The 21,014-nt window shown below is 45.4% G+C and overlaps 1 protein-coding gene across 1 annotated transcript in view; it reads left to right on the forward strand.

Annotated features, from left to right (window-relative positions):
• Positions 1-18,604, forward strand: part of VPS35L (VPS35 endosomal protein sorting factor like) — an 80,867-nt gene extending 62,263 nt beyond the window's left edge. Inside the window, exons 27-31 of the mRNA XM_053366096.1 lie at positions 4,277-4,416; positions 5,558-5,723; positions 11,764-11,882; positions 14,974-15,120; positions 18,249-18,604. Of these exons, the coding sequence (XP_053222071.1) occupies positions 4,277-4,416; positions 5,558-5,723; positions 11,764-11,882; positions 14,974-15,120; positions 18,249-18,347 (671 nt within the window). The 3' untranslated portion in view covers positions 18,348-18,604. The remainder of the gene's footprint in view (positions 1-4,276; positions 4,417-5,557; positions 5,724-11,763; positions 11,883-14,973; positions 15,121-18,248) is intronic.
• Positions 18,605-21,014: the final 2,410 nt, after the last annotated feature.

Below are 21,014 nucleotides of genomic sequence, written 5' to 3' on the forward strand. Positions count from 1 at the left end.
ACAGATAAAAATGGAAATTGGGGTGGGATTTGTTTTGCTCAACTGCACTGACCGAATCTGGATTCAGAGTTCAAAAGTGCATAGAGCTATAGCTGATCTAATATTCCTAGCTGCCCCCACCCTTATCTGATAGCACAGCAAGATGAAATATTTGTGTTTCTGCTGGCCTACTTTTCTGAGCCATCCGGAAATGAGGACGAAGAATCCTCAATCCTGATGTTTTTCATCATCTTGTTATATTTGCTGCTTTAGTACTGCATGTTTTCCAAGCCCAAGAAAAGGGGGCATTAGCAGAAACTGCAACTGCCTCTTCTTCCCCACCTCCCCCACCCCAGATTTGATTAGATCCTTCAATCTAGTCTCTGACCCATTTGGAACTGAATGGCTTTCATTGCTGATGTGGATAGCCGTGGTTTGATCTTGGCTTGTTCTCTCTAAAGTTAAAACAAACCATAGTTGCTGCAGTTCAGACATACCGAGAAACTGTGGTTCATTTTAAAAGCAGAAGCTGAGACTTTTGATTTCCTCCTCGAGGCTATGAAAAAGGGGGGGGGGAGTGCATGGGCCCAGGGCTATTTATGCCTTGTCCACACATTGGGAAACCATGATTTCCTAATTATGTATCACCTACCCCAATGTTTCTCAAATTTGAGTCTCCAGCTGTTGTTGGACTACAATACCCATCATCCCTAGCTGTCAGGACCAGTGGTCAGGAATGGTGGGAGTTGTAGTCCAACAATGTCTGGAGACCCAAATTTGAGAAACACTGACCTATCCCACTTCTCTCTAATCTACCTGATAGGGCTGTTTTGAGGATAAAATGGAGGGGGGGGAGCTGTGCACACCACTCTGAACTTTTTTAGGAAACATGGTATGATTACAGATGCCTTATAGCATCCATAATTGCCCCAGAAGCTGGTTTTAAAAAAGGTCTTATGCAAAAGAGGCAGTGTGGTGCTATGGTTAGAATGTTGGAGTAGGACCTGGGAGACCAGAGTTTGAATCCTCACTCCACCATTAAGCTCACAGGGTGACCTTGTGGGCCAGTCACTGCCTCTCAGCCTAACCTACCTCACAGGGTTGTAGGGATTAAATGGGGGAGGGGACTTGAGCTCCGTGAAGAAAAAGGCGGGATATAAATGCAAGAAAGGAGAACAGGAAAAATGGAGAGAGGTGTGGGGAGCATGGTCCCAATCTTTCGAGCCCATGTGGAGCCTTCCAAGAGCAGGCGTGTAGCAGACCACGTGGCCTTTGGGAAACCCTGCCTTTGCAAGGAAACATTCGAGGCGTGCTTTCCCCTGCAGCCAGGCACAGTTGGGCCCCGTTACAACAGGGCATTAATTTTTCTTGTCTGAAGGTCACACGCGGAAATAGCGCAGGCCTCCGTGGAAGGATTTATAGCCCAGTGGTCAGCCAGAACGAAGGAAGATCCACTGCTTGCCGGGGAGGAATGGGAAATTTAGCGGAGCGTAAAGTAGCTTGCATACGGTGCAGTGCACAAGCTATTAATTGAGGCCTAGGAAAGCATCATCGGCAATTTATTGCCGCGAACGCTCACCTCCCCACCCCCATCAAACGCAGTGCCAGCTTGCCTCAGGAAAGGGGGGCTTAATGGACGGCCTATACAAGGAGCTGCGTGTTTCAAATTTATCTCGCCATCTTTCAAGGTTAGGTAAAGGAACTATATTTGCAAGGAGCCGCTTTAAGCGGACTGTAAATGACGCTGGGTTTAAATTCAGTAGCTTTCCCTCGAAAGGTGGGCTGTGGAGGCAGAGTTACCCTGCTGCCGTCATCCCCTCTCTTTGGTTTCCACCAGCTTCTCCTTTGTGTGTTTTCATGTTGGTCGTCTGTCAAAAAAATAAAAGACAGGCAGCCAATTCCTTTGTGGCTCTGCAGATACTGACAGTATCCTAAGAAGGGTGCTAAGTAGCGCTGCCTGGTGAGACGTGTGAGCAAATCCAGCTAGCAATTCAGAGTGCTGATTTTGACCTTCCGGCTGGGGAAGAAGTGTGGTGCAGTGGTTAGAGTGCCAGGCTAGGACATGAGAGGCTGGGGTTCAAATCCCCACTCAGCCATGAAGTTCACTTCGGGTGACCTTGGACCAGTCTCCAACCCACCTCACAGGGTGGGGATTAAACAAGGAGCTGGAGAACCATGTCTGCCACCTTGGAACTCCTTGGAGAAAAAGGCGGGAGAAAAAGGCAGTAAATGAATGGAGGAATGAGAGTTGGAATCCAGCCACATCTTACATACTGTACGCCATTTTGAGCACTGGGGAAACCAGCCTTTAAATATACATTAAATGCCTTCCCAGCCAAGCACGTTGCCTCAGGATATGCCTCTCTGTGTCATGGTTGGTAGTTCAGAGCAATGGCTCTGAAAGTCTGTTTCTGACTGATTCCCTCAGGAGGCAGAAATAATTGTGGCTGTGTTCAAGCTTTGTTCTGGCTGCCGCCGCTCTGCTAAGGTGACAATTCAGCTGACCTGGGGTTGAATTCTCGCTGTCGCCCTGTGAGCACGGAGGAGAATTTGGCCATGCAGCGCAGGCAGGTGGTTAAATGGTCGGCTTCATGGGAAGGTGAACGCCAGTCCACTTTCCTTAGGGACTCGAAGCAAATTGCCTTGACCCAAACCTACGAGTGCAACTGCGAGTAGTCCTGGGTGGCTTGGCTGTGTAAGACAAGTGTCATGGTTCTCTTGTTGGTGACAGTTCTTCCTTATGATGAAAGGACAGTTGCACAGAAAGCAAATTGCTGTGAGAGAGAGGGAGGGAGAGGGGTTTCCCCCCCTGCCCATAAAGTAATGTTGCTGAGTGTTAGGTGGATTGGCTCCTTTCCCCGCTGGGTTTTTCCTCTAAACAGAAACCCATCTTTTCTGGAGTAAGGACCACCAGCTAAGCCATTTTCCGGTGGGCTGCATCCAACTAAGGTCTACTCTGACCCATTGAAAGCAATGAACTTACGTTAGCCAAGTCCTTTCATTTTAGAGGTAGCGTTGAATACAACCTTGTGACTAATTTAGGCATATTACTTTCAGTGGGTCTCCTCTGAGTAGCACTAAGTTGGATACAACCCTGCATTTTCTGTAGCCCTGAGAAGACTCAAAAAGCAATTTATTTGAATTAAAGCTGAGAGTTCCTGGCTGAAGCAGTTCCTTTTTGCTCTTCTCTGCCCTCCCCAAAAGCAGGGAATAGTTGTCTGGGCTTTTCTCTATGTGACTTAATAGGACACGAAGGACAGCTATGTTTCTGTGTTAAAAGGCATAACAATTGACTGAATATTTTTTGCATTGCTGGTGATATTTTGAGACTTTCTCTCTCTCTGTTTGTGTGTGTTTCTTGAGGAAGTATCATTATTTAAATATCTCTGAATATGTTTGGAATATAAATAAGATTGTTTGCTCACAAGATGTAGGTTGACTGCACTTTACAGTGTTGGCGAATTTCAGCTTTCTTGTTTTTCTGTATGCCTTTCCAATGTGTGGTGTTCAATAAAAATATATCCTAGGCTATGATCTCTCGCTTGAGGAGGTATGACACTATACTCACAAGTCTGCTTGTTTTAGCCTTCAAAAGACTAATCACGTCGTATTACTTGTATGATGCAGACCTTTTAATGCGTTTATTCTGATGTCGGTGTCTGGGTTTAATGTTTTTGGTGGGGGCTGAGGAGTTTGCTACTGTTTTTTTTAAAAGTGCTGGGATTGTTTTTTTACCCAGGCTGGGATAGACTTAAGCAGGCAAACTGGTGAAAGCTAAATTAAGAAAAGATCTGGAGATTCATCCCATGTAATTTGAAGTAACTTTAGAAAGCCAAGAGTATTCTTGTCCGTGGAACTGGATACTTATGCTATTCAGATTATTTCTTTTCTGGTGACAAAATGTCATATACAGAGTCATTGAGCATGTGTGTTTTGTAACACCAGAGCAATGGCAGATGTGATTGCATTCCATAGACTTCCTTATCTTAGTAGCCCATGGGAAACGTAATACCACTGTTGTTGTGTAAAGCTAAATGCACAAATTAACCTGTCTTTAAGAACCAGTATTTTGGAGGGGGTATAACTGAGTTGGAATCCTGAACACTCCTTTTAGGAGATCGTGGATCCCTGAAACATTCTGTCGCAAGTGCTGCTTGTTGAATAATTGCAGGTTGCTGGATAGTGCAGCAGAGATTTGAGCCCATGTGATTGTGTGCAGGTCTACTTAAAATCACAGGCCTGTTGATAAATCCATGTTCTGCTTGCTCATAAAGCAGTGGCTGTGATTTCTTTGCAGCGGATGCCTTTTTCAAAGCGGCAATAAGCCTTGTTCCCGAGGTGCCAAAGACGATCAACATAGATGGGAAGATGCGGTCCTCCGAAACGTTCCTCCTGGAATTCCTCTGCAATTTCTTTTCCACTCTGTTGATCATTCCTGTAAGTAGCCAGCATGAGCCACTCAATCTTTAGGGCTGAAAGGCTTATTCTTCTAACCCGCTGTTATACTATCAGGGCAGCTTATGTAGCTAGGCAAGACAAAAACAGTTGGGGGTTTCTAAAATAAAATAAAATAACAAGACACATAAGGGCTGTGTAAAATCATTAGGAAAATCAAACGGGGGGGGGGGGACAAATTAATTTTTTTTTAAGTTCTTCCTGGCACCAAAATGACATTAAGGTTGGCTCTAGGCAGACCATTGGTGAATTCGGATGCTGCCACTAAAAAGGCCTTTACCCAGTCACCTGGTGGGTGGAAAGACTAGTCAATGGCTACTAGTCAAGGTGGGTGTATATTATCTTCCAGTATTGCAGTATGCTGGAGAGCAACAATGGGAGAGGGCTGTTGCTTTTGCGTTTTCCTAAGGCATTTTGTTGAAGCAGAATACTGGGCTAGGTAGGCCCTTTGGTTTCATCCAGCTGGGCTCATCTGATGGTCCTTAAACCCTTTAAGAGCATATGAACAGCTAAAAACTCTTCAGGCCATCTCCAGCATCCTATTCTCAAAATGGCCAACCTAATGCCTCTTGGAAACTCTGCAAGCAGGACATGAGTGCAGCTGCCCCCTCCCCACTTGCTGCTCTCAGAAACGAGGCTCTTTAAAAACATTTGTGCTTTGGGTTTTTTCAAAGGCTCAAATTGGGAAGAGCCAGGAGTGAGCCATGTGGATTTCATGAAGGCTTTCTGCCTTTCCCAGCGTTTTCTCCATGATTTTTGAGCTCCTTAGAAACAGGAGGTAAACCTCAGTCTGCATAGTGCAGGTGGGGGCTCTCACATGACTTGATGCTCTTCCACGAAAATAAAGTTAAACAAAACAATAACATGGCAGCATGCTGCTAAACTGCCTGAAATTGGTTGGGTTAAGGTGAGCGCTTCTAAGCCTCTCTTAAGAGCTCTTCAGTCTCCCTTCACTTGCTTACGACAGTGCATGGTTAACCATTGCTGAGCCAGCACAAAATCTCTCGAAGCAGGATGTTATGTTGCTGCTGGTGGCTGAAGTGTTGTTTGGGGGGCAGGAGTGTGGAATCAACCTGTTTGATTATCCTGGGTCTGACTTAAGTGTGTGTGTTTTTTCCCGTAGGACCATCCTGAGCAAGGCGTGTTGTTTCTTGTGCGAGGGCTGCTGAACGTCATCCAGGACTATACCTGGGAAGATAACGGTGATGATAAAGTCCGGATTTATACAAATGTTGTGCATCTTCTCTCAGCAATGAGTCAGGAGACTTACATCTACCATGTAGACAAAGGTAGGAGAGGGAGGCTTTGATGCTGGGAGCCCCAGAATTTCATTAGGAGGCTCCCCGCAAGCCAGAGTACCAAATGCTGACTTGCTTGTGTGAACAATAATGCAGCTGCCTTTGACTGAGTCAGCCCATTGGTCCATCTCCCCCAGTATTATCTACTCTAGTGCCCTGCCCCTGAAGTTTTGGACTACAATTCCCATCAGCCCTAACCAGCTTGGCCAATGATTCAGGGTTTACTCCTGATTGCTACTCCAGAGGCTTTCTTAGCTCTGCTACTTCCAATGCTCTTAAAAGGAGATGCCTGGGATTGAAGCGAAGATCTGGAGAGACATTGCCAATCAGTGGAGACAGTGCTGGGCTTCGCATGGTCTGGCTCCACATAAGGCAGTTTCCTGTTAATTTAGAACCACGCAGACTGAGACCTTACTTCATACCACAATAGCTGAGTGGTATAGCATCTGCTTTGCATGCACAGGGCCCCAGGTGCAATCCCTGGCATCTCCAGGTACGGCTGGGAAGGACTCCCTTCCTGAAATCCTGGAGAGCTGCTGCCAGTCAGTGTCTACAGTACTGAGTGAGATGAGCCAGTGGTCTGACTCGGTGCAATGCTGGTTCCTATGTCCCTGTGCTCTACCACTAACCCTATGCACAAAGATGGAATTGTTTATGAATATGGCAGGTGTAAATACATGGAGGAAGTGGGTGATTGGAACTGCAGTCCAACAACCTCTGGAGGGCCGTAGGTCCCGCATTCTGGCTTTAAACAGCGACTTCAGGGAAAAAAGGAAAGCTTCAAGGAGACAGATTTGGTGCTAGCAAAGGTGTTCTGTTAGGAGCTGACAGACGTAATGGACAAGCAAAGGCAATTGAATGGAGTTGCTTGACAGCAGAAGATGTAAAGGCAGTTGAAGGTTTCAGAGGTGGATCGGTTAAGATCACTGATGCTGATATATCAGGGGAATAAGGAGGGGAAAGACTGTGGAGAATTTTAAAAAGGTAAACACGAGGAGTTAGTCTGGATGCAGAGAGGATGGGATTGCCAATGGAGGAGTGGAGTGTTGCTTGGTCTGATGGAAGAGGTGAGCTATTTCAGCATAAAAGTTACGTGACTGGCATGCAGCCGTAGTCAAGATGAGACCTGATCAGGGTATGGAATGGAGTTGGAGGGGAGGAGGCAGAGAAGAAAGGGCCTGATTTACAGTGCTGTACAAGCAGAAGTGCCTTGGGCTGACGCCAGACTGATAAATGGAGGGCAAAGGGGTAAATGAAGTCACAGGGGAGCCCAGGGCTCTGCCCCTGCCCTGCCTTGCTAGTGGTGGATAGATTGCCTTTAAACTCCGGCAGTTAACAGAAAGGTGGCCTGGAGACCAAGAGAAGCCACTGACACCTGTTGGATCCGGCCTCTGCCCTGAGTTGTATAAATGAGGTTTCTTGTTTCAGGACTTCAAGTCCTCTCTGTATCCATCTTATACTGCCACCTCCCCCTGCTCCATCTTTTTGTTTGGTGGGGCTGCAAAGAGAGAAGAGTCAGGATTCTGTTATGGGCTTGTTTTGTTTTGTTTTCTTATGGTATAATAGATTTGTATTTTAAAATGTGTTCTAAGTTGTTTGGAGACTTTCAGGTTACAAGGGACTAAGAAGTCTAATAGTAATGATGATGATCATAATTGTTATAATAATAATTATTCTGGAGAAGGCAGTAAGGGGCAAAGAGAGAAGAGAGGAATCATTATTTCCAAAGAGTAAAAAGTTAAAGCTTTCAGTTTCCTTTTTTGTATCTTTCAACTGTGTGTGCGCAGGGGAAAGGCAGTGTTCAAAACTGAAGTCACAGTGCAGGTCAAGGGATCAACAGCCTTCTATAATTAAGTACAGTGACCTGTCAGGCAATTAGTAGCCAGCATGAGGCAAGGGGCAGTAAAAGCTTGGAAATATGTAGGAGAGTAAAAGGCAGAAAGAGGCATGCATTTATTTAGAGGATTTAATAAACTGCTTGATCCAAGAAGCTCTCCAAGCCGTATACAAAAAAATTGGAGCTAAAACTCACCGTCTAATTAAAAACAAATATACGTAGAGCCACTATCATTAGAGACAAAGATAAAATTAATAAAACTTCTAAAATGGATCTAGGTAACTCAGTTTCTATATCTGGGTAGACTTGCTGAAACGAATAGGCTTTCAGTGGGCAGCTGAAATAGTACAGCGAGGGCACCTGATTAATGTCAATAGGCAGGGTAGACACTGGTAGTGTAGCATCCCTTATTAAAACTGATCTCAACACCAAGAAAATTTAGCTTACAATTTTATTTCGGATCGGATAGTATCACATTTGAAGTTTATACAGGTAACTTATGTCTTATGCATGGGTTCGGTTCTTGGGGTCCACACGTAAACACAAAATCAGTAAAAAGAAAAAAAAGGCACATACAAGAAAGGTGGGATTGGTTGATGCGCACATACAAAGTTTTGACCTGGAAGTTGATAGTGACTCCTAGGCAATCACAATGCTTTTAGAAAGATGCGGAGGCAGGATTGTCAGCCGCTACTTCAGCTGCTGGCCCAAAAGATGAGGCTCTTCACCCTCCACGGCTTTTGCGGCTGCCCTCCCACCTAGCAAAGAGAGTTAGAAGGGTGATGGCAGCAGGCTGGTGATCAGGAGTTGCTTAGTCCCTGCAAAGTATGTGTGTATGTAGGAGAGACTTAAGGCACAGCATGAGCAGGGTGGGGAAGCTGAAGCCTTGAAGTCCTTAAGCCACATCCATCCATCCATCCATTCATTTAGTATACCGCCCTTCATCTGCAGGTTGCAGAATGGTTGGTGGCCAGAAGGAACTTCTGCCAAGAGTGGCTGCTCAAAGCAAAAAAGGGGGGGAATCATAGGTGGGAGAAGAATTCAAATCCAACCCCCGTCCCCAGTATGCCCAAATTGGGCTTTATTTGAATCACCCCCCTCTCCTGCCTTGTAGGGATTCAACATAGTTCAGCTCAAGATCAGTGTGACTAGTACTCAAGGATGACCTTAGACCAGTCACTGTCTCTCTCAGCCTAACCTACCTCACAGGGTGGTTGTGAAGGTAAAGTGAGGGTGGCGGATTATGCGCACCAACTTTTGCTAACTTGGTACCCAGCAGATATTTTGGACTACAACTCCCATCAGCCCGAGCATTATGCTGTGCTGACTGGGGCTGATGGGAGTTGTATTCCAAAACAGGAGGGCGCCAGATTGGCAGAGGCTGGTGATATAAAATGTTCTGAGCTCCTTGGAAGAAAGGTGACATGAAAATAGAAAGAAGATCCACTCTGGGTCATGTTTTCAGCCTCAGTTTGGTGCTTGTTTTTCCCTTTTAGCCCAGCTTGATAAATCCTTTTCGGTTACTAAGCAAGTATTGAGTGTGCAATTGGATTATGATCCTGCACAAAGAGCCTAAATACTTAATCCACACGTTGCAAACCTTATTTGTGCAAAACCTGGGATTAAGCGCTGCTTTGCATCAGTAACTCTTGAGCGCTTGGTTCAAAGAACTTCATGTATTCCCAACTTTAATAATAATATCTTACTAGTGCAGGCACGCTCAAGCTCATTTAATCTCATGACATTTCCCTAAGAGAGAGAGAAAAAGAAAGAAAGGAGGAAGGCTTCCGCCCTTCTTTCTCTCTTGCCATGGCAGTGGATGAAGTAGTTCTTTAAAAATACACAGCTTACTTGCAAGATAGCTTAAATGAAGTGTGGGTAAGGTCACTGGAGTAAGCTGCAAATGCTGGGAGACTTCTGTCTTGATTGTGTAGCAGACCCCAGTATTCTTGTAAAATCAAATACTTACCTGAAAGAGGCATTTGGAATTACTTTAACCCGGGTTGGCAGCGTTGTGGCTCCTCCTGTTATGGGTGTGGAACCTTTTTCAGCCAAAGGGCCACGTTCCCTTCTGGGGCCACTACTAGTGGTGGGCGGGGTCAGAGGCAGAAGTGGGCAAAGTGTACAATAGGCTAGTTTTTGCACACACCCCTCTGTGTCATCCAATCAGAGTTCAAGGATGCATTCAAGTCATGCAAAGTCAGGAACAAGTCTGGATACAAAGCAGGGCCCATGAGTGGGGAGAGAACCAGGAGCCAGATAGGTATTTGAGGGCCACATTGGGCCCCTGAGTCTGAGGTTCTCCCCACTGGCCCTGAGCTGTTTTTAATGTTCCATGTCGTATATGCATGGATGTGGTATTTTATGAGATTATGTTATATAAATACTTCTGTTTTTTTAAGCTGTTTTTGTTGTGATTGTATGTGTGCGTTTACTTCTTTTTAAATATTGTTGCTTTTTCCTATGTTTTTAGCTGCTCTTATTTTATTTATAAGCTGCCTTGAGTCAGGGGAAAAGGTGGGGTATAAATATATAACAATAATAATCTTTTAGAAACTGGTTTGAAAACCTCTTGAGGTCTTATAAAGCAGAATGTAAGTATTCTAAATAAATAGATGGATGATGTCACAGGGGAGGTGATATCTAGAAAGCCCCGGGAGACACAGAATCACTTCTATTTCTACTTTTTTTTATTATTTCTCTGGCACACCCACTTGGTGTTTACATTGCAATTTTTTAAGTGTCATGGGACTGCTCTTTTATTCTCTGTTTAGATTGTGTTTTGACGTGGTTGATTTTAAGCTGTAGCTTCTGAAAGTTTTGCTTTCTCTCCCTGATAATGTGTTAATAATGTTTAGCTTGCTTTGTTAGTCCCTATTGAATGGGTAATTTTATTGATTTTTGTTTTTCTGATTTTTATATCTTGTATGCTGCTTTGAGCACTAGTCATGGGGAACAGGGTATACATATTTCAGAGAAAACTATTTTGAGAAGCTTCACATTCTTGGACACCGTTCTGGCATAATTTTAAATATTTGTGTAAGTGAAATAAAAATTGGTCTTAGAGATGTTACGTTCTTTGAAAACAAATTATTGAATGTACCATAAAGTCAACGGTGATCAATGTTCTAATTTGAAAGAAAAGACTAAAGTGAGAGAAAGCGTTCTTGTTTTGAAAATCAAAGAGCGTTCTCTAAGAACAGCAACTTTTTCATATTTCTGAAGGGAAACTTTAGAGGCTTTAATAAGTCCGAATAATTAGACAAACGTGGCTCATTAGTGTATTTCCCAGCAGAAACAGAATTTTCAGATCAGTCTTCTTAGAACTTTAGTACAATCTGCTGAGGGTATTTGCATTTTGTATGCATGAAATCCACCCCCCACTGTTTTGGTTTCCAACAGTCAAAACAAATTAAGACTTGTCATTAGGAATTTTCGTGCAAAAGTTACAGAACAGATCCATCAGTGTACACTAGGTCATGCCTACATGGATGTTCTGAATGCACATCCAACTTTGTAGCTCAGACTCTACTTTGCCCATAGCTTACTCTACAGATGGAGTAATTTCAAGCTCAGGTGTATGTATGTATGCACTGGCTCTGCCCTCTGGGAATGGGTGGTATCCAGCTAAGCCCTACTGAGAGTTCTTGCATTGCAGGGGGTTGGATGAGATGACCCTTGGGGTCCCTCCCAACTCTACAATTCTATGACTAACTGAAATTAATGAATTAATGGGTCTCCTCTGAGTGGGACTAGCATTGGATACAACCCATTGTTACTTGGAAAACTGAAAGGCAGACAGAATTGCTCTGAGATTTTTTTTTGTATTGCTTTGTAACGCTTTCATGTTGTTGTGCACTGCCCTGATGTTTTGCAAGAGGGTGGTACATAAATATTTTGATAAAAGTAAGTATTCTTACTTTATATATATATTTAGAGCATTTAGGCCCCTTGCTTCAGCCCAAATGGCTCCCAGAGTGCCTTACATACAATCAATTAAAACGAGACAGTACGTGCCTGCAGGTTTACAATCTTACACACACACACACACACACACACACACACACGAAAAGGAATGGAGGGAAGAGGAAGAAAATAAAACTCAGGCACCAATAAATGTTTACTTTTTTGTCTTCTGTCAAGCATTCTTGAATACCCACGTCCCTGTTTTTATTCCTAAACCTGTTTTCTCAGTTGAATCCAACGATACCCTGTATGGTGGAGATACCAAATTCCTGGCAGAAACCAACAAGCTGTGTGAAACCTTGATAGCCCAGATCCTGGAGCATCTCAAGAACCTTGGGAAGGATGAGGTTGGTGCAAACTAGTTTCTTCTTCTGGGACACACATCTAGCCTAGCTTTCCCCAGCCTGGTGCCCCTGCAGATTTTGTGGGACTACAATACCCATCATCAATGCTTGCTGGAGCAAATTAGAGCTGTAGACCAAAACACCTGGAGGACACCAGCTTGGGAGAACTTGGTTTACATAACAAATATTTGCACAAACACTTTACGTAGTTTGCTTCCAGCGTTGTGTTGGGCCTGAAATCTGCTCCTAAGCTGCTGGCCACTGATAAAGCCTTGAACTGTGCCTCAGTTTTACTCTCCTTCCTTTCCTTTTGAACATATCTTGCTTACACCATTATTATGGTCACACCATTTCCTGCTGGTGGACAGAGCTGTCCTGGTGGACAGAGCTCTTGATTCTGCTGAGGTCTTAGTCTCGCTGAAAATCAGTGAGTTTTGGTGGGCTATCCACACAATCACTCCAGTGCCTTCTCCAGCCTGGAGGAGCCCACGTTGTTCCTTGGTATTCTAGGGAGCTGCACACTATAACACAGGCTGGACGATGGCCAGAGTATGAGTGGCGCAAAAGGCAAGGACGACTGCTTAGGTCTCTGTGATGACATTGACGCTGCTGTTGTTGTCACCAGTCTGGTTGAAGTGTCCAGTGTACCATCTGGTCTAGGTCTGTGGGACGAAGGTCAGCTTTTGAGGCTTGAGTACGTGGACAAGGTGTTTACAGTAAGTCAACTGGCCATAAGTCAACCAGCCATGTATTCCTTTGGCCCTGACTCATCCTGGCTAATTTGAGCAGGCTGAGGAGAGGGTGGGTGAGTCCTGGGTATAGAAAATGCATCCTTGTATGAGATTGTGATGCTTGCCAACCTTAAAAGAGGTGACAGTCTGTCGGTTCCTGGGGGAAAACCCCACCCCACCCAGGATCCCAAGATAAGTGACAAATGACCCCTTTAGGGGTGAGGTGCTCAAGAGGGTGGTAGCAACTCTCCAGGCACTCTTGGAGAAAGATTATCTAGGCCAAATCCACTTTGGTTTTAGGCCTGGCTTTGGAACAGAATCAGCCTTGGGTGCCCTTATGAATGGCATTTAGTGTGAAAGAGGCAGGCATATGGTGGTGGTGCATCTTTGTTAAATCTCCTTGAGCTCTCATCGGCTCCTGATACCATTGACCATGGCATCCTTTTGAAAGTTACCATCTGGTCCCCAGTATGGTTTGACATGTCTATGATGCTGTTGGGAAGAGTTCATTTGAGGTATAGGTACACTGATTATTCCCAGCTCTGAATCAGAAGTGGCTGTGCCAGTGCTTGGAAGCAATGGTGGGCTGGATGAGATCCAACAAGCTTATTATACTGTATTAGATCCCAACAAGATGCAGGCTCTGTAGGTGGGTGGCTTCCAGGTTCAGGAATCAGGCCTGTTCTGGATGGGATCAAGTTTGTAGTCTGCGATTTGAACTGTTTTTGTCACTAGAAGCTGAGGTGTCTGCAGTGGCGAAAAGTGTCTTTTATCAGCTTTGGCTTTTGTGGCAGCTCTGGCCGTTCCTAGACAGAGCATTAGCCTGGCCACAGTGTTCTGTTCATTGGCAACATTGAGACAGGACTACTGCAATGCACCCTATGAGCTCATAAAGCAATATCAGTGCTGTATAAGAACATCTCTCGTTGCCCACTCATTGGGAGTGTGGAGAGAGCATTTGCTTGACTTCAGCAGGGCTAATGTTACTGTAGAATGAGGTAGCTGTAGATGCATGATGTCCAACTGCAGCAACATCTTCTTGGGAGAGCCTTTCCCTATGTTACATTCAACATAAACTCTTTTCTTGCTGGGTTGTATGCGTGCACGCATGAGTAGTCCTGGTAGCAGCGTTTAGGCAGCATTTTAATTTATTTCCCCTGCTTGCTTCAGCAGTAATTCACACCGGGCAACAGTTAAGGCTGGGTGAATTGAGAGAGGGCTCTGGTGAAGTATAAAATGCATTAATTAATGTGGCAGGTCAGCCACAATGGCTCAGCAGCTTCCAACTATTCTTCAGCTGATTTGATTCCTTGGGGCGATGGCTGGCAGCTCTGCCTCTAAAAGGGGGGAGGGGAGGGCAAAGCGGCTCTTGTTCTTCCCAAGTTGAACAGAAAGTGCATCCTGACAAAGGGGATGATCAAAAGAGCATCCAGCCCACTACACAGGGGTAATGCTGGCATTGCTATGAAACACCTCTAGGGTTTGGCAGCTGCCCTAGAGAATCCCTGATGTGGTGCTTTTATGAAGCATCTTCAGGGTAAACATATATGAGTATATGAAACTCCCTTCTATTGAGGTTAGATCATTGGCTTATCGAGCTCAGCATTGTCTTACTGTGGCTCTCTGTGTGTCTGGATGAGATCTCTTCCAGCTTTCCTACTTGAGATTCTTTGGAATGGGATTGAACTAGGGAAAGTCTGCATGTGCAAGTCAGTGTTTATGTGACACTGCCTTTGTTTTTGCTGTTTTGTAATGTGTTCTAACAGTGTTGCGTGCAATACTGCAGAATGACACTGTTGTTTCCAAGAGGGTTTAAAAATTTAAAGTAGGCAGAAGACGTGAAGGGAGGGGCTGATAAGGGAACAAAAGGGGTTGCTCAGCCGTAGGTTAACGTGCCTGCCAGTCAAGTGCTTTCATTGCAGCTTCAGCCTAAGGGAAATGCAATTCCCTTTAGAAACAAAAGATGACATATGGATGATAAAAATAAAAAATAGTATTATCTCCATCATTACATCTGTTGATCTCAAAACAAGGCAAAAGGCTTGACATTTGTTGGTTGAATGTCTGTAATCAAACAAGAAAAAGTCTTGTGCCAATTTTAATACTGATTTATTACAGCACAAACATTTGTGGACTAGAGTCCACTTCATCAGATGCATGATGTGGCATTGTCAGTAGGTAGATATGAATCAATAGGTGCAGGCTAAAAAAAACTAAAAATGGGTCCAAGTAACAGTGAAATGCAAAATCTGCAGCTCGACATTCCACCAGTTGATTCTCTCCTCTCCCTTGCAACCCTGTGTATGATCTTGCAAGCTACATGTCTGTCTGCTAAAAGAATTCTGTGTTTTAAAATGTTGTAGACTTTAAAGCGGCAGAGCCAGCTGGCCCTCAACCTCTTCAATAGCATCTTGGCCCACGGAGACCTGAGAAACAACAAACTCAACCAGCTCGCTGTTAACTTGTGGAACCTGGCTCAGAGGCACGGCTACGCAGACACAAAAATCACGGTAAGGCAGATTTTGAGGCTGGGCAGGGGGTGACCTTCGTATTCGAACAACAGAGTTTTGCGGCATCTTAAAAGACTTAACAGATTTATTGTAGCATCAATATTTATGGGCTGGAATCCACTTCATCAGATGCAAGAAGTTGGCAGCTATAAAATAAATAGCTACAGAGAGGGAAAATGGGACCAAATGGCAATGAAGGGAAAGGGTCAGCTTGTTTTGTTTTGTTTCCATCTGTATAAGACTTGGTTTAGCAGAATTGTCTCTTTCCACATTGTCTAATAATTTAAACTTTTCGAATTAGGATATCCAAGCTTCCCTGTTTTAATCGGAATAATGGTTCATGCCTGACTCCACCGGACCCTGAAACCCAGTTTGCCACCCTACTTAAAAGCAGAGCTGCATAGCAAGAAGACGGCTCATGTCAACCTTTCACTCACTTTCCCCATAAAACTGGAACTCAGGGTCACCCAGTGAACTTGACTGGCAGTAGATTTGAAACAGACATAGAAGATGCACAACACATAATTAGCCATGTGATTCATTGTCAAAAGATGTGTTGATGCTCACAGACCTGGATGTCTTGATAGGGTAACATAATATACCCCTCAGTCATAGAATCATAGAATCATAGAGTTGGAATAGACCACAAGGGCCATCGAGTCCAACCCCCTGCCAAGCAGGAAACACCATCAGAGCACTCCTGGCATATGGTTGTCAAGCCACTACTAGTCATGGCTGCTATACGAAATATCCATTTTCAGAGGTCGTGTGCCACTCCAGTACCAACTGCCAAGAGGCCAACAGCAAGGGAGGGCTATTGACTTCAAGCCTTGCTTGTTGCCTTTGAGGATGCACCTGGTTGGTCATAGGATGATGGACTAGGTAGACCTTAATTCAGAAAATCATTGCTAAATAACTTTTGCATGGCTTGATTATTTTCTTTTGCAACTTCTTCTTTCCTTCCCCCAAAGTCAGACTCACCACTGAGTGCGCAACCAAAAGAATAGCTGGGCTGTTCCATTTTACTCTATGCCCATCAGGAAAATATAGGGAGAATGCTGCTAGCTGCATTTACCCAGAATAAGCTGTGCTGTTCGCTAGGAAGTGCAACTGCCTACGTTAGACCTGGAAAATGGGTATTTTTGTGGCATTGTAAACCTAGGGCTGTGTGTTCCATGCACTTTAAGTGCCCAAAATTAATTTTTACAAAATCGAAGCTGTGCTCCCAAGGTAACTCAGATTGACCGATGGCCCATAGCCCAGTGGCAGACCTTATGCATTTTTCATGGCCAATGTTCCAGGTTCAACGCTGCTACTTCCAGTTAATGGGCCTTGGTTCAGCAAGAGAGACAGACAGAGACCCCCTTCTGCAATTGGGGCCAGTAAGCTGAAACATGAGTCTGTCCAAACTGTGGGAGGCAGTGGAAGACAGGAGTGCCTGGCGTGCTCTGGTCCATGGGGTCACAAAGAGTCGGACACGACTAAATGACTAAACAACAACAAGCTGCTGTAGGTCAGAGCAGACTCAAGTCATTATGAGGCAGCTTCTTTCGCTGTGATTTACATAATAGACACACCTTAAGCAAGCTTTCACGATTGCCTGCCCTTTGATTTTGGTTGTGCTCAGGGGTCAGGATGCTCTGCAGGGCATTTCAGCCCTGCTTCCAACTAACACTGGGCAATATATCAATATATCTCGCACAGGACCAGTATGTGAGGGGAGACTGCGATGACAACTTCACTCAGCATCATTGCTCTTGAGTCCCCCTGCCGACCAGCGTGCTGAGGAAGAAATAAACTAGTCAGGAGCTGGAGGCAGAGGGACTCAAGTGGTGGTGGATTCACCAGCGATATACCACTGGTGAAACCGCAATTGCACTCTGCCCCTGGATTGGCAACTGCCACCAGGAGCCAGTGGCAGGATTAAAGTGCTTCTCCTAGCCCAGCTGCAAGAGCCCTGACCCTGCTGCTGCTTGCATGAGAGGGATTGGGCCTGCTCAGCTGGGAAGAGCAAAGCCTGCCCTTCCCAGCTGAGAGAGCCAGGACCCCGCTTCTGCTTGTACTTGGAGTAGGAGCAGGATCGGGTCTACAGCCGTGCTTGGCTGCCGCCTGCCTGCCTTCATCTGGGAAGGTGTGCTGTGCTTTTCCTCCAGAAAGATGGAGCCCACCTTCCTGGTGCAAGGCAACCAGGCAATGTAGGGGCTCTTTGGTGCTGCTTTGCACCCTGGATCTTGTGGACTTCACCCAGGAGGGGGGGTGCATCTTTCCTCCTGGGGTGAACAACCCCCAGAGGAAAGAGGCAGTGCACCTGCACGGGCGAAGGCTTAAGGCAGTCAAATGCACAAAGCCCAACAGGCTACTGATCCGTCTTTGGGAAGTGGGGGGTGAAAGGGGAAGGTAGCTTGCTTGCCCCCCACACCAGTGAAGGTGGAGGCAGCCTGGCCAAGGAGCCCCAAGGTCCTTGCTGCTCGAGCACGAGTGGCAGGGACACCTGGGCTGCCTCTGCTGGGGGCAGGAGCTTTCCGCCCCCAGCAGCCTGGCCAAGGAGCCCCACGTCCCCTGGTGGCCACACGTGAGTGCAAGGGGACTCAGGGCTCACTCAGCTGGGGGCAGGAGCCTTTACACCAGGCATAGGCAAACTCAGCCCTCCAGATGTTTTGGGACTACAACTCCCATCATCCCTGACCACTGGCCCTGTTAGCTAGGGATGATGGGAGTTGTAGTCCCAAAACATCTGGAGGGCTGAGTTTGCCTATGCCTGCTTTACACACATCCCCAGATGAGCAGCAGGCTGGGACCAGCTGTATTGGCCACAGGCTGCAAGGTGCTGAGATAAAAGCACCTCAGCTTCCATGATGAGAACTGCAGCAGTTTCACCCATCACCTTGCCAGCTGGTGCCAATGCAGCTTTTTACAACATCACAGTTTATCACCAAACTCTGGTGTTTGGAAGCCTCTGCCACCTTGTTGATTTTTGAGGATTTCCACAGATGTTGCTTAGGGCACTGTCAAATTTCCATATTGTTCAGTGGTTTCAAACCCATCCTGAAGCAGATACACATTCCCTGTAGAGAGAGGACTTGATTTTCATTGTTTATTCCCCCCCCCCCCGCTTCTTTCCATCTTAGGTCAAAACCTTGGAATACATCAAGAAGCAAAGCAAACACCCTGAGCTGAGCCATTTTACCGATCTGGCTGCGCGACTTCCTCTGCAGTCAAGGACCTGACAAATCATAGCCTTCTGAACTTGGATGTACTGGAGGGTCTTTCTCTAAGGCCTATACCCCCCCCCCCGGCTGCATCTTAGGCTATTATCGGAGTTCAATATCTTTTCTTTCATTTTGTAGAGTCCCTTGGTGTGTGACAGATTTATTTGGTCAGAGACAGAAGGAAAATGTGTCCTGACAGTGCCATCATTTTTGAAATGAGGTTTTGTTTCCCCACTGCACAGCCGCTAACCATTAAAAGGTGATTTAAATGCTAACTGGGGGTCGGTGAAACAGTATCTTACAATTTCAGACTGGAAATACCTTTTCTATCCAAATCTGATGGGGCTGTAAAGAAAAGAGGAGAGATAACTTGTGCTAGCAATGTCTTTTGAACTTGTGCTAGCAATGTCTTTTGAGCAATGTCTTTTGAGTGCTGCAGCCTTTGAAAGATGGGCTTGTTACTCAGCATTCATCTGGAATATACCTCTCAGAACACCTTGCTGTTGGGTCTTTTTTTATTTTAAAGCATCATGTAAATGGAGAGATTCTTGAGCGTTTGTGGTAGACCTTGAGAAATACTTGGAAGCAAATGTGTCCGGGAAGCTTTGGTGGCTAAGCTCAAAATGCATCGCTGTATTTAAGAAAAGATCTAATCATGGATACATCACATTTGTATTCATTCCCATTACCGAACTTTGCAAGCAGTGCTTAGCCTGCTATTTTGTAATCATTAGGCACACTTATTATTATGCTGCATAACCCAGCCTTCATTTACCTTTTGATTGTATGCCCATGTGAGCAGCTTGAGCTTTTAAAAAAAATTCTTTAAATTACTAGTTAACACATCCCTTTGAGAATGGGCGAGCAGCGTATTAAAATGGATGGGGTGTACCTTTTTTCAGTTCAGCACCAGCAATGTACATGATGCCGTAGAGAGGCAAAAATGGAAATGTCCCTGCCTGCAAAGAGCTTGCTCTTTCTAAATAGACAATTTGGGGAAACACAGGAAAGATGAATGCGGACAGATGTGATCATATAAGGTACACTGAAAGCCATGCAGAGAAGGTGAGTTTTGAGGAGGGATCTGAGAAGGAAAAGAGGCAATGCTCATATAAAGACACCTCTGTTTGAGAAAGTTACACATACAGGGCCAGAAAGGGAGCATAATTGTTTATTTTGAGGTTTTTGAACCAGCCCTTGAACTAAACGATTCTCTAGGTGGTTTAGCACAAGTTGTTGTAATACGAAAGCTCACCTCTGCAAACCCAGGTCATGAGACGAGCCTGCGGGATTAAGCCAAAGGCTCATTTAGTCCAGCCTCCTGTTCTCACAGTGGCCAACCAATGCCAATGGGAACCCCCAATCAGGACATCGCTCTCCCCAGCAACCAGTATTCTGAGGCATACAAGCTCCAGCAGTGGAGGTAGAATGTAGCCATGGCTTGGCAGCCTTTAATTCTATGGCTCATGGCACAAGCCAGTGTGTACCTCCCTTTGGTTTCATAGCTCAAGAACACCGGGAGGTTGCAGCAGAGTTGTCCTTTCTGGCATTGAGGGAGGAAGCAAGCTCCCTGCAGCTGCTCTTGACTTGCTGTGATGTTCTTCCCAGAAGGCAAAGGCTCCAGCCTCCCAGTGACCCTTGGTCGCCCTGACCACTGGCAGAGTCCAGTGTGCCTCCCTTTGGCTCTGCAGTACCAGGGAATCTGGCTGCTACATCAGGCCTGTGTTAAACAGCAAGTGGCCTTTGTGTAGCTGAGGGTACAGCAACTGGGGTAGCAGAGGTGACAGTGAGAAGCCAGGGCCTAAACAGGGTGCAGTAATATTGTGAAGAGCTTTAAAAGGGTAAGGGGCACAGTTACTAGAGTATCCCTGCAATGTCCTTAAGGATAACTCTGCTGGCCAGACCTTTCATTTTCAAGGAAAAAAAAGTTGGGATTTGGTGGTCCTGTATGGTAAGAGGTTTCTGCTACAATAAAGCACTGTGCACAGTGCCCTTTGGTGGCATCGCTGCCATGAGGTCACTGCATGGTATTGCATGTCCTTGCAGAAGCAAACGTATTTGTTGCTGGTGTTGCATTGGAAATATCAGCCATAGAGGTTTGCTCGTAATTCTGTTTAAACAAATGGAATCCCACCCATGCTCAGTGGAACATGGAGAGAAACATAATGAAAGACAAGTTGTTTAAGCTGTCTGTCTGCAAGCTTTGCTTATACAATGAGTCGTGTAGGAAGGAGCACCATGCATCTGAGGACAAGAAAATGAGGCAGAGAGAACAAGGATGCTGGAAACTAGGAATGAGTTCAAAAACTGGACAAATCAAAGTCAGCTGCTGTTAAGGGAGTGGTTGCTAGGGGCCTAGTAAGTGCATCGTGTATAAAAGGGAGGGGGATGATGAGACTTGCTGAGCCATTTTGCCAAGCAGAATTCTACTGCCTTAATAATAGCAGCCACCAAGGAAGCTGTGGGCAGAAAGCTGAGGGGAAGCTATTATGCTTGCAGAACAAGCAAACATCTTTTGGGCAGAATGCAATTTGCCATGTGAGGACATAATAGACTGCAGTAGGTGGAGGGGAAGGGATGGGTGTGATCTGGCGTATCTGCAGATGAACCAACGCAGATGAACCCAATGCAGAATGTTTTATGCAAACAAGTAATGTGGGACTTCATGGCTTCTAAACTAAAGTT

The sequence above is a fragment of the Podarcis raffonei genome, chromosome 14, assembly GCF_027172205.1.
Source record: "Podarcis raffonei isolate rPodRaf1 chromosome 14, rPodRaf1.pri, whole genome shotgun sequence".
NCBI classification, from domain to species: Eukaryota; Metazoa; Chordata; class Lepidosauria; order Squamata; family Lacertidae; genus Podarcis; species Podarcis raffonei.